The 13,055-nt window shown below is 45.4% G+C and overlaps 2 protein-coding genes across 3 annotated transcripts; one reads left to right on the top strand and one right to left on the bottom strand.

Annotated features, from left to right (window-relative positions):
* The first annotated feature begins 99 nt into the window (after positions 1-99).
* On the top strand, positions 100-5,589 carry Txnl4b (thioredoxin like 4B). Of its 2 annotated transcripts, none has more exons than XM_048355202.1 (4): positions 100-400; positions 1,217-1,384; positions 2,994-3,145; positions 5,040-5,589. In XM_048355202.1, exons 2-4 carry the CDS (start codon positions 1,253-1,255, stop codon positions 5,203-5,205), a joined length of 450 nt encoding a protein of 149 aa, XP_048211159.1. In that variant the 5' UTR covers positions 100-400; positions 1,217-1,252; the 3' UTR covers positions 5,206-5,589. The 2 variants fall into 2 exon arrangements, with proteins under 2 accessions (XP_048211159.1, XP_048211158.1); XM_048355201.1 differs by having other exon boundaries at positions 102-400; positions 1,206-1,384.
* Positions 5,590-8,540: 2,951 nt separating this feature from the next.
* Positions 8,541-13,055, bottom strand: LOC125358221 (haptoglobin-like). The gene is made up of 5 exons (XM_048355199.1): positions 12,914-13,055; positions 11,564-11,643; positions 11,202-11,303; positions 10,355-10,429; positions 8,541-9,499 (listed from the first exon to the last, which is right to left on the bottom strand). The coding sequence occupies exons 1-5, from the start codon at positions 12,916-12,918 to the stop codon at positions 8,721-8,723; spliced, it is 1,041 nt and encodes a 346-aa protein (XP_048211156.1). The 5' UTR covers positions 12,919-13,055; the 3' UTR covers positions 8,541-8,720.

The raw sequence follows: 13,055 nt of genomic DNA, 5'->3' as shown, positions 1-13,055 counted from the left end.
GGCACTTCCGGGTCTCCTCACGGCCAATCACAGTCCGCCTTTCGCCTGTAGGTGGGGCGGAAGGAAGGCGTCGGCCATGTTTGCCAAGGGCGGAAGTGGCGCTGCAACTTCCGGCGGGAGCCGGGGAGAAGTGGCGGTTGGTGAGCGTGAGCTCGGCTGCGTGGGCTGTGTGGGAGCTGCGCCCTGTGGCTCGTTTTTGCCGGGTCCGTGCGCTGCCGTTTCTGTTCCGCGTCCTCTTGGTGCTCCAACGAGAGTTCCTAGACAGCGGCTCGGAGTTAAATCGCTGCCCGGCTTGAGGTCGAAAGGGGCGTCGGGGCCGACCGAGGGCCCCCGAAGTGGAGGCGGCCTGGCGAGGACCGGCCCTGGCAGTTGTGCACCACGAGTCCCACCGCGGGCACAAGTATGTTTCCTCGGGGCCTTCTGTGGGCAGTGTGGACGCGTGTGACCCGCGTAGCCGGGCGCCGGAGGCTCACGCCTGTCAGCCTCACCGAGTGTGACTGGTGGGGGAAACATTCTCACCGCCTGCGTGGCTTTTTATTAATATGCGTCTTCACTGCGTGAGTTATGACATTCAAAGTGTCCAGTATTTCAGTAGAGTCTCCCGTGGGTACCCTCAGAAATGAGCACTAGGGGCCAAAGAACTTCGCAAATGCTTTTCTATAATGTCTCTCTTTAAACCACGTAGATACTTTACCTACCTTGAACAACAAGTAGGCCGTGGCTCATGCCTGTAATCCTGGCTACTTGGAAGGCTGAAATCTGAGGATCAAGAGACTGTTGAGAGACTTTTTTTTTTAACCAGTCCTGGGACTTGAACTCAGGGCCTGGGCACTGTCCCTGAGCTTTTTTTTTTTTTTTTTTTTTTGCTCAAAGCTAGGGTTCTACCGCTTGAGCCACAGAGCCTTTTCTGGCTTTTTCTGTTAATGTGGTACTGAGGAATCCAACCCAGGGCCCCTCATGCATGCTAGGCAAGCACTCTACAGCTAAGCCACATTCCCATCCCAGCCCAGAGTCTCTATCTCCAATTAACCACCAGGAAACTGGAAGTGGCACTGTGACTTAAAGTGGTAGAACCCTAGCCTTGAGCAAAACAGCTCAGGGATGGCACCCAGGCCCTGAGTTCAAGCCCCATGACAGACCAAAAAAAAAAAAAAAAAGTCAAATCAAATAAGATTCCTGCATTTAACTGTATTTAAACACTGAAGCTTCATTTCAGGATTAACAGTGGTGATTAAGTTCGGATTATTTCAAGATGAGCTTCCTGTTGCCCAAACTGACTAGCAAAAAAGAAGTAGACGAGGCGATAAAAAGCACTGCGGAGAAGGTGCTGGTTCTCAGGTTTGGGAGAGATGAGGATCCTGTCTGTCTCCAGCTAGATGATATTGTAAGTAAACATTTTTAATAAATGAAGATTTTTAATATTGAAAAAAATCAATATTCTTACTTCCACATCTACAAAGCACTTGACAGGTAGCAGGCAGGGTCTGGTGTTGCTATTCATTAGCACAACCTCACTAAGAACTGGTTGTGTGGCTGACCTGAGCTGAACTCCCAGATCCATTGTGCTCCCATTGTCCTTCCAGTGGCAGCACATACCTGTAATCCTGTATTACTCAGGAGGCTGAGATAGGAAGAATGTGATTTCCAGACTAGAATACTTAGAGAAACTATTTCAAAAAATGACAAGACAAAACCTTTTGCCAACAAGTGAGTAGAAGAGCAGAAAACATTATTACCAAGTGTCTGTGGGCATTTTCTTGTTTGCAACCGTAGTCCCATTTCCCAGTGGCAGAAGTAAATGTCTGGAAGGTCAAAGAATTTCCCACTCCTATCAGATGCATTCATTTACAGAGCTGACATTGCAACTCAGTTTCTCTGGCTGCTTATTCTTTGCTCATGTAAGGCTTCTAGAATGTACCTGGTAGCAACTTCTGATTCCACAACACATCTTCATACTGGGGTTAGGAAGGAGGAAAATTATGGGATAAGTAGTTGTATTCCTGTCTATCATAGACAGAGACTAAATCAAGAATGTTGACCTCCCACCATTTCTATTGCTGTCATCAAGTGTGGGTATTCTGGGTGTAAGAATTTGCAGTGTATGCTTTAAAATAAATGTGATGGTTTGATCACCAACATTGCAAAAGAGAAAAAAGGGAGGTGGGGGGAGATACAGATTCTAAAGATAAGCTGTGAAAATTCAAATCTCAGTCACACTCCTTAGGAGCGCAGCTTAGGTTATTTAACTTCAGTGTGTCTCAGTTTCCTCATCTGTAAAATAGGGATTCCTAATAGGCCATACATCTCATAAGACCACAGTAAGGATTAACTGTATTAACAAGCATAAACTGTTAGGTCATAGGAAGTTCATGTAAGCATTTGCTGTTATAATTACCTTCTACAGGAGGAAAGAGACTGAGGAGGATTTGAATATCTATCTTCATTACATATTTCTCAATTAAGTGTTGAATTTGCGTTTGGCTTTTTCAGTGTGGAGGATGGAACTTTGTGCATGCAAGACAAGTGTCTTAGCACTATGATATATACCACAGCCCACTTTAAATGAGTATGGATTAACTTATAGCAACAGTCAAACATGAGTGAAAATTAAAGGAAAAAGAATGCTTTCCCCAGGACATTTTCTTAACCCTACCAACTGATTCAGCTTTTCAACAATAAGGTTACATGTTATCTAATGGGGAGCCAAAAGGACTAGATTCCTGGTTCAGCAATTTTCTCAAACAAAATACCCTATTGTAGTTTAAGAAAAAAAAAAAAAAAGGTTCACAGAAGAAACACTGACTTATAATGTTCGGGAGATTTGCTTGGTTGGGGGCAGTGGGGGTGGGGGGGGGTCTTGCTATGTAACCCAAGCCGGCCTCAAAGTAATGATCATCCTACCTCAGCCTCCCAAATTTTGGGATTACAAGAATACACCCTCACACCCAGACAGCTGTCTCTCATATTGTAACCTCCATCTCTGTTTTTCACAGCTTTCTAAGACTTCTTCTGACCTAAGTAAAATGGCTGCTATATACCTGGTAGATGTGGACCACACTCCAGTTTATACCCAGTATTTTGACATCAGTTATATTCCCTCTACTGTGTTTTTCTTCAATGGACAGCATATGAAAGTAGATTATGGGTAAGTGAAGTTATCTTTGGAGTTAGCGCTGTCATTAAAGTTTCTTTATCAAAGTAGGTTTGGTGGCTAACCTATTTTGTTTTGTTTTGTTTTTTGCCAGTCCTGGGGCTTGAACTCAGGGCCTGAGCACTGTCCCTGGATTCTTTCTGCTCAAGGCTAGCACTCTACTACTTGAGCCACAGCACCACTTCTGTCTTTTTCTATATATGTGGTGCTGAGGAATGGAACCCAGGGCTTCATGTATACGAGGCGAGCACTTTACCACTATGCCATATTCCCAGCCCAGTGGCTAACCTATTTGTGGTGCTGGCTTTATAAGTCTTTTGATTGGTCAATACTGTCTCTTCATTTGATGCACTCTTTTTTATGTGGAAGTGTAGTACAAAATTACTGCTTTGGGTATGATTGGCATGTTTTAATTTCCAGCTGAAATATGAAAGATCCATATAGTTTGTGAAGCACTAGCCCTCTTTTAACTCTAGGAAGTAAAAATATATTAGCTAAGTGCATGATATAAAACACTTATCAGTAGTTCTACTTGAAACAAAATATGTAGTTCTTAAACTTTTGGGACTGACAAGTGGCATTTCTAAAACTAAGTAGCAAATGAAGATTAATTTCTCTCTTGCCAAGTATCTTATGCTGTTCAGAGCCCTTGAAGTCATTCTTGACCAGGCCTGTTAGACAACATAAATTCTTATGCCTTCCACTCTATTCTGTCCACATCTCAGTGATGACTATTATTGAATGCATCCTTAATTCTAATAATTTCTAATTTTTAGTAATCCTGGTCATTTCTTACTGTGGTATACTTGCTTTGTCATTCTCTGTTTGAAAACTAGCAAAGCGGTGTCTGTTTTAAAGTGTTTTTAAAACTGCTTTTTTGTTGTTGTTGTTGTTGTTGTTTTGCCAGTCCTGGGCCTTGGACTCAGGGCCTGAGCACTGTCCCTGGCTTCTTTTTGCTCAAGGCTAGCACTCTGCCACTTGAGTCACAGCGCCACTTCTGGCCATTTTCTGTATATGTGGTGCTGGGGAATCGAACCCAGGGCTTCATGTATATGAGGCAAGCACTCTTGTCACTAGGCTATATCCCCAGCCCTTTAAAACTGTTTATTGACCTGGAACAGAGCTAATATGTTAGCTTGATAAGGCTTTGCTAGAGGACAATTTATGCCTTAAAAGTGTTTGACCTTTTTAACCAGTAATCGTATTTCCAGGAAACGTATATAATGGTGTAGATAAGATTGCTTTGGGTTTTGGGGGGTTTGGGGTGGTTTTTTTTTTTTTTTTGAAAGGTCTTTTTTTGTTTGTTCCATTATATTGGTTGTTGTTTTGGAAGTACTAGGGTTCGCGTGTAGATGCAAATTTAATGTGTCTGAAACAATGTTAGCTGAAGAAAAGCACTGTACTAAATAGTTCATGATGTTTGTTACCATGAAAACACAAGTGAATATACACAGTCATACATAAGATTCGAAGGATATACACTAAAAGATGACTTCTTGCTTTGCTGGTGGTTTTATTTTTTTCTTAAGAAAAGAATCTGTAATTAATACCCAAAATGCAAAAATATAAGTGACAAGAACTTGGTAGGCTGTGAGTAGTTAATGGGCTTTGCACAATGATACCAAACTATGCCCACCCTAATTCCAATACGGAATTCCATACGGAATAATGATTTGCAAAGTGAATAAAGGAATTCTTCACACATCAGGGCTTTGATTTTAGTGGCTTCCAGCAGTGATTTTAGTTATGTATTGTTGGGAAAATCAAACGTGGATATGGAAAGTTTCCCAGACAAGAAGAAACTAACAAAGCTATTTGTTTATCCTGCAAATCTTTGTCATGTAATTGGGAACAATTCTGAGGATTCTTTCTTTTTTGTGCCATCTAGGTCTCCGGATCATACTAAGTTTGTGGGAAGTTTCAAAACTAAACAAGACTTCATAGATTTGGTTGAAGTAATCTATCGGGGAGCAATGAGGGGAAAGCTTATTGTCCAAAGTCCTATTGATCCCAAGAATATCCCCAAGTATGACCTTCTCTATCAAGACATTTAGCACATCCATGGCTGTGGCAGATGAAACCGTACCTATAGCCAGCAGCGCTGTCTGCTGGGGTTCCCCCAGGGGCGTGGTTCACGTCCCAGCAGGGAGGTGTGACACCCAGCCCCTGAGCTTCTGCTTCCTGAGAGCCTCAGAGCTGAGCCATGGCACTGTTTTTCCCAGGGTGATTTTTCTGTCTTCCCTTTATGCTGTGCTTTTCTTTATCTCTTAGGATAAGACAGAAGCTACTTAAACATTGCGAGTACAACGTAGTTTAACCGAGTTTTCCTAATGTATAAGTAAAATGGACAGCCAGTCCCATAAGAACAGAAATGCTTATTTTCTACCTTAGGTATATTTGTACATCTATGCACAGCATGTACACACACACACACACACACACACACACACACACACACACACACACACACACACACACACACACACGTACTCTTGCCTTACCCACTCCTGCATTCATATGTCCTTCATGGTCTCTCACATCCAGATCCTATTGCTCCAGTTTCTCTTGAAATAATTCAGGCAAGTCTCTTATATTTGGGGGCCTTTTTTACTCAGACTTTCAAAACACTGTCCTGGTAGGCTCATTTAGCTACAGCTTATGAAATCACCCAGGAAGTAGAACTTGAATCTTTACAATGCCCCATACATTTTGGGGTAAGCAAAAAACTATGTGCCTTTAGGAAGGAAGGGGAAGATCTCTCCCAGAAGACAAGGGTTGCTGAAGCCAGAAATTTAATTTCAAGGGCCAAAGCATCATTATGGGTTTGCTAGTTTTAATGACTTTGGAAGAATCCTTGGTCTCCCAGAGTCCCGCTGGTGCAACGTTTAGAAGGCTAGTGCTTCTCTCAAACATCGTGGCAGCTCTTGGTCTTGGAGCTCCAGAATGAGAGATGGACACAGGGCTGGAGTACGGTGCCCACCAGCTTGTAACCTGCTTGGCAGCTGAGGACTTGAGTCACTGAAAGTCCAGCCCATTGCCAGATGCTTCTCTCCAGGAGGTGATCATGGGCTTAATGCTGGCTAGTGTAGCCCAGAAGAAGGGCTGCTGGGGGCTTTTACAAGCAAAGGGCATAACAGACCAACTCCAAAATGAAGGCAAAAACAAAGCCCTTTCACTACCACCTGTTTTCTACCTCACTCCCTGCTTTTTTTCACGGAGCCACATTCATTCTTGGGCCCATGAGGCAGTGAGCCTCAGGATAAGAAAAGTGAACATTCTAAGAAGAACCACTGAAAGAGCCTGGTTTCTGAAGGTGTCGTTGACTCTTGAATGGACTCCAGCCCTGCATCCCTCCAGATTTCTATGAAAGAATAAAACGTTGTCTTTGCCTAACTCACTGTTGGTCAAGTCTTCTGTTCTTTTGCTTGACTCACACAGTATTTTGTATGTGGTAAGGGTTCAGATACCAACAAAAACTCAGAACTTGCATAAAATTCTCATAGGGAGTCTCACTGAAATCCAGATTTAAATTTAGATCATCTTTTATTTTCCATTCTACAAGTACTTGTTGAGTGCATGCTATGTGAATACAAATGATTCTTGGTCAAGGAAAAAGGCAGTGCTTAAGCATTCAGGTCTCAGCAAGGTGTGGGGTATGTGAACAGGGACGAGGGAAAAGGCTCAAGGCTGGACCCCACAGCAGGAGATGAGAGAGCTAACCACTCCTGGTGCTGGAACCCAGGCAGGGCCGCAGGGCCCAGGACAGCAGAAGGGGCTGCTGGGGAGGAAGGCAGAGAAGACAAGTGATGGAGAAAATGCCAGCCATGTTCTTTTTTGTTTCCTTCCTGATTAGTGACCAGAAACCACTGAATTCTTCAGAAATCTAGGTGGTTTGCTCCTCCAGAAAAGGTTATGCTGACAATACTACTGAGGAGGTTATGGCTGTACTCTGAGAAGCTTTTTGCAACATTTATATTATTTTTCAGTCTCTTGATGTTAACTTCCTTCCGAAGTTCTAGAATCTAGGTCTGGACCTCTGTTGGTCTGCTGGCTCTAACAGTGAATCTGGGAGAAAACATCACTGTGGAGGTCAGATCCTGTGAGATTTTTGGCCCTTTATACCATGAGGAGCAGCATGTGAAACAGGTAGACAAAGAACCATGGCAAGAAAATGGCCAGAAAAGATACTCATCTTTCTTAGAAGAAACAGAATAGGAAGAGCACCTCATGCTGAGAAGGATACCCACTCTTTGCAGAGTCCCCAGTGGCATGGATAGGAGCCTATCGAGCACCTCCTTTTAGCCCCTCATGGAAAAGCCCAGGAACTATTGATGGCCCAGGAGCTTAAAGCATTCAGCAAATCTAGGCTGGGCTGCAATTTAGACCCAACAGATACAGAGCTCCTGCCTTTGTGATGCTTTATTTTATTTTCTGGGACACTGGTAGGTTGGAACACAATTCAAATACTATAGGCATCAAAATGCTTTAGCACTAGCATTTAGGCTAGCATTTTCCTTAGCAAGCCTGCAGCTTTTTTGTTTTTGGTTTTTTGTTTGTTTTTGCAATCCTGGAGCTTGAACTCTGGGCCTGGTGCTGTGCTCTGAGCTTTCGTGCTCAAGGCTAGTGCCACTAGAACTACAGCTCCACTTTCAGCTTTCTGTGGTTATAACAGTGTCACAAGGATGTGAGGACGATCTGGCTGCAACATCTGTCACCCCATTGATCGCCAGGGTTGATTCGGCTGATCTGGCTGGCTAGGCAGGTGTCCCCTTCCTCCCTAATGTGCGCTCAGTCGAAGAGGAAGACTATCCCCGATAGAGGAAGACTGGCCTTTGGTCAAGGGTATACGAGTAGTTATGCTCCCCTGCTAGAACCTGCAAACAAGCTCTCAAGCTGGGTGTCAGTGGCTTATGCCTATAATCCTAGCTACTCAGGAGGCTGAGATCTGAGGACCACAGTTCAAAGCCAGCCCAGGCAGGAAAGTCCATGAGGCTCTTATTCCAAAAAAAGTCAGAAAAAGCCAAAAGTGGTGCTGTGGCTCAAGTTGTAGAGCACTAGCCTTGAGTACAGAGAGGCTCAACGAGAGAGCCCAGGCCCTGATTTCAAGCCCCAGGTCTGGCAAAAAAAAAAAAAAAAAAAGGTCTTGCAGACTCTGCTGCCTGAGTTGGCTTTGAACCGCAATCCAGTGCATGGCTGCCTAGACCTTTTTTTTCTCCTAATCCACACACTCCAAGAGGCAGAGGATATCATAAGAAGAGCCCAGGGATTGTCTTTAAACAGACCCAAACTAGATAGATTACATCACCTTAGGAATTTCCAGGCAGCTTAGGCTGGCTTCTGCCATGCTCCCAAGTAAAGACTACACCAAAAATGAAAGAACACAAAGGGCCCAGGCTGCAAACAGCACAGAGAAGCAAGCTCTTTATTGACTGACCCAACAGGACAAGGCTGATGCCATCGCTCCCCACCACATCCCATCCTGTCCACTTTCTTTCCAGGGGAAAATCTTGCTGCCTGGCAAAACCTTCTAGCCTGCCCCACTGAGAGCCAACTGCCAGCCAACTTCACCTTAGTTGTGGGCTATGGTTTCCTGAATCCAGCCCAGGACAGATCGCACGTTCACGTACACGCCGTACTCTGCCACTGTGCAGCTCTTGTCAAAGGTCAAGATCCCCACCCCGTACCATGTGTCCTGCTCCAGGTCATGAACAGCAAAGGCACTGCCTGCGTCGCCATAGCAGGTGTCTTCCTGGTACTTGGACATGCCGGCACAGAATGTGTGCTCATTCAGGATGGGCTGCACGCCCACGGGGCTCTTGGGAGTCTTCTTTTCAGGCTCTGTGCTGCCCTCATAGTGCATCACACATTTCTGTTTATCAGCCACGGGCAGTTCGACATACTTAAGACGCTCAGTAAACCTAAAGTTGCTGTTTCGCCCCCAGCCAGACACATAACCTAAGCGCCCCACTTCCACATAGTCTTTGGAAGGCAGACAGATGGGCATCACCCGCCCATTGACCGGCACCTTCTCCTTCAGTTTGATGAGCCCGATGTCCACTATGGAGCGGTTTGGGTGGACAATGACTTTCTCAATCTCTACCAGCTGATTTCTCCCTACATAGAGTTTCAAGGTCGGGGCAATGTCATCTGCATTGGCATTCTCTGTGTGATTCAGGAAGAGATTTTTGGCTGTGGTCAGCAGCCATTGTTCGTTGACAAGTGTGGCCCCTGTGATGAGATTGTGGCGGGAGACCATCTTGGCTTGCCAGGGAAAGCTGCCTTTGGCATCCAGAGAGCCGCCAATGATGCGTTGCACCTGATCCACAGGGTACTTGGGCTTGCCACATACTGTCAGGGAGAGCAAGAACCCATGAGCAGAACTGAGAGGAAGGCTGGGTACAAGCAGCAGACATTGCTGCTCTTGGTATCATCCTCTTTTTTCAGAGCTAGAAATATATGTTCCCTTCTGCTTTTACTATCTGCTCATCTCAGTCCAGTGTTTGCAGTTTAAATGACAGCTTCTCCCATTGGAGAGTTCTGTTTCTTCCTTTTCTAACTCAAGAAGAAATACACAATGCCAAGATGTTTAAACCCAGGGCTGATAAACTATAGTGAAACACTACCACCAAGGAGTTTCCAGTTCCCTGAAGTCTGGGAGCTGTGTAAGGTGTTCTCTCTCTCTCTCTCTCTCTCTCTCTCTCTCTCTCTCTCTCTCTCTCTCTCTCTCTCTCTCTCTCTCTCTCTCTCTCTCTCTCTCTCTCATCGCTTCAAGGCAGGTTGGCAGTCCTGTACCACTGATAGTTGAAGGACCAAGTCCTCTCTACCAAGAGGTAGAAACAAAACTGGAGTCCCCGTCCACCTCCAGTCTGCTCCTTTGTCCCCCTGTGGTTAAGCTTCACTTACCTGCCTCCACTTTTTCTGGTGTTCACTTCACCTCAGCCTGCACTCTCTAGGCAGAACCTCTGTGTGCACAGAGCCTCCTGGCCAAGGCAGTGGAATCTGCATTCAACCAAGCCCTCAGTGTACATGATGCTCACTGAACTCTACTGGGAGTCACCTCCTCCCTCCCTAGGTCTCAGTCCTGCCTGCTCCACTGCTGAGGTTCTCCCCCACCCCTCACCTGGCTTCTTGTATGGTTAAGGGAAGGGCTCTGAAACTTTACAGCCTACATGCCAGCCCAAGCACTGATAGGTCAGGACCCACCTGCTTCACATTCAGGAAGTTTCTCTCCGACGGCCTCATTCACCCACTGCTTCTCACTGTTCAAGGTATACACACCTGAAACAAACAAGAGATGAGCCCAGAGAAAAATCAAATCTGGACCTAACACAGGAAGAAAAGATACTTAAAGAGAAGCATTAGAGATACCTGCCTGTAATCTTAGCACTTGAGAGCTAAGGCAGGATGATTGTGCATTCAAGGCCAGCCTGGGATACATAATGAGAGCCTATCTCAAAAGAGGAAAAAGAGAAGACTTAAAATGGTGCAAGCGGAAGAAAAGGATGGTGCAAGGAGGAGGAGGAAGAGGAAGATGAAGTGGAAGAGCACCGTACTTCAAGTCCAGTTAGACACAGGAAGGACAGCGGCCATGGCAGTCACGGCAAGAGATACAGGTAGAGATGAGGGCTCACATCCTGACTCTCACAGGCTACATGATCTTAGACATGACAGGTCACCTAGCGTTTGAGAGCACTAAGTGGACTTTAAACAAATGTGAAGCACATTGAAAGTGCTGTGAGCATCCTGCTCACTGGATAATAGCTCCCTGCTGTCATTATTTGTTCCTCTCCCACATCTTCTCTCATAGATACGGACCTGCTTGACCACAGGTGGGCTACAGGGCATCACCTCCCCTTAGCAAGGAAACTCAGAGCTGAAAGTGTTCGTTTTCTCAAGGATCACGTACTAGTGACCAAAACTCACAAGCTAACTCTCCTGCCTCCAAGCGGTACAAATGTTCTTTCTGACCAGCCACATGGCCCTGTCCATCACGCTACCCACAGGGTGAGTAGGACCACCCTCCCCTCCCTTACCATCATCCCGGTCTTACCATCTCCTCCACTGCGCAGTCTGTAGTTTGTCTGACACCGATAGCGAACAGAGTGCTCTACGTAGCCATTCGCAATCTGAGGGGCCTTTGGGCAGCTGTCATCTGCATGGAAAAAGAACAGGAAGTTCGTATTCCAAAATGCTTCCCAGAGACCAACAAAAAGTTAGATGGGAGAAAGTTGCTCAGCATCTTCCCTCTCCCCGAAGGAGATGAGAAAGTCCATCTCCCCTTATCTCTAGGAGGGGAGAGGATGGGAAGGGAGAGCTGGGCCTTCTCCAAGGAAGACTACAGATCCCACAGGGCCAAAGCAGAACCCACCAGAGCAAGAGCTGCATAGCCCCTGCCCAGACCTGAAGGCCTACCTGCAATGTCGACATCATTGCCCAAGTCCACGGCAAATAGCTGTCCCCAGAGCAGGAGGGCAGTAACTGCTGCCAGAGCACTGCAGAGAGAGGTCAGAAAGGATTGCAAAACTGCCTCCCTGCCTTACAGTGCACAAGCACATGAACACACACACACACCATACACACACACACACACACACACACACACACACACACACACACACACACACACACACACTGAAGAGCTTCTGAGCACACCCAGCTTCTGGAAATTTTTGCTGCTAGGAATTACATGTAAGCTTCAGAGATATGGAGTCGCACCCCTAAGTGGCTTTATGTTTCTGGCTCTGTTCAAGAAACATTAAATTAGGAATGATGCTAGGTGCCAATAGCTCACACCTGTAAACCTAGCTGCTCAGGAGGCTGAGATCTGAGGATCATGGTCCAAACCAGCCTAAGCAAAAAATTACCAAGACCTCATCTCAACCAATAAAAAGCTGGACATGGGGATACACACCTATCATCCCAGCTATGTGGGGATTATAAATAGGAAGATCATGGTCCTGTTGAGCCCTGGCATAAATGCAAGACCTTACAAAAAATAATAAAAGCAAAGGGACTCAAGTGGTAGACTGCCTGTGAAACCCCACTGCCAAAAATAAATAAAAATAAAAAGGAAGTGGGATGCTGGTGGCTCACTGTAATCCTAGCTGTTTAGGAGGCTGAGATCTGAAGATCATAGTTCAAAGCCTGACCAGACAGGAAAGTCCATGAGACTCATTTCCAATAATCTACTTAGAAAAAGGCAGAAGTAGCCTTGTGGCTCAAGCTGGTAGAAAGCTAGCCTTGAGCAAAAGAATCTCATGGACAATGCCCAGGCCCTGAGTTGAGTTTAAGCTCCAGGACCAGGGCATGTACGTGCACACGCACACACACACACACACACACACACACACACACACACACATCAATAATTAAAATTAAAAGATAAAAAATTAATAATAATGTAAAAGATGGGGGGAGCTCAGTGGTATAGCACTTGCCTAGTACATGCAAAATATTGGATTTGATCCCCAGAACTACAGGGTGAAAAGAAAGAGGGAAAATATCTGCTAATAAATGTAATCAAAATACCAGGCAGCTGCACCCCTGTGAAAAGGAAGACTTTGTAACTCAGAGGAAAACAATTCCATCTTCTGGAAAAGGCAGCACTGTCTGAATATAGCCTCTTGGGATGCAGAAAAGGAGAGGCCCTAACACACCATCTTCCTTCTGCAGTTCAACCAAGTACCTTGTTTCTCTGTAATAGTTTCATAGGCTTTTCTATGGTATACACCAAGAAAGGGATTTGGGGTGCTGTGGACTTACCTCATCTTCAGCTTGTCTTCCTCAGGAAGAGACAGCAGTATTTTGGGGACCTCTGCTGAGCCTTTTATGTATCTAGATATTACACCACCCCTTCTTAATTTGTAACCACTGTGTTTACACACAAGGTCACTGGTATTTTCCA

Source organism: Perognathus longimembris, chromosome 10 (genome assembly GCF_023159225.1).
Source record: "Perognathus longimembris pacificus isolate PPM17 chromosome 10, ASM2315922v1, whole genome shotgun sequence".
NCBI lineage: Eukaryota > Metazoa > Chordata > Mammalia > Rodentia > Heteromyidae > Perognathus > Perognathus longimembris.
Note: the sequence above shows the minus strand (reverse complement) of the source record. Positions and strands in the feature narration are given on the sequence as shown.

Bases quoted from the DNA above. Each gene is read 5' to 3' on its own strand.
- LOC125358221 (XM_048355199.1), bottom strand. The intron at 11,304-11,563 runs GTAGGCCTTCAG...TTTTCCATGCAG, and splicing joins CAATGATGTCGACATTGCAG to ATGACAGCTGCCCAAAGGCC. The intron at 9,500-10,354 runs GTGGGTCCTGAC...TCTCCCTGACAG, and splicing joins ACTTCCTGAATGTGAAGCAG to TATGTGGCAAGCCCAAGTAC.
- Txnl4b (XM_048355202.1), top strand. From the start codon at position 1,253: ATGAGCTTCCTGTTGCCCAAACTGACTAGCAAAAAAGAAGTAGACGAG. The intron at 1,385-2,993 runs GTAAGTAAACAT...TGTTTTTCACAG, and splicing joins GTCTCCAGCTAGATGATATT to CTTTCTAAGACTTCTTCTGA. The intron at 3,146-5,039 runs GTAAGTGAAGTT...TGTGCCATCTAG, and splicing joins CATATGAAAGTAGATTATGG to GTCTCCGGATCATACTAAGT.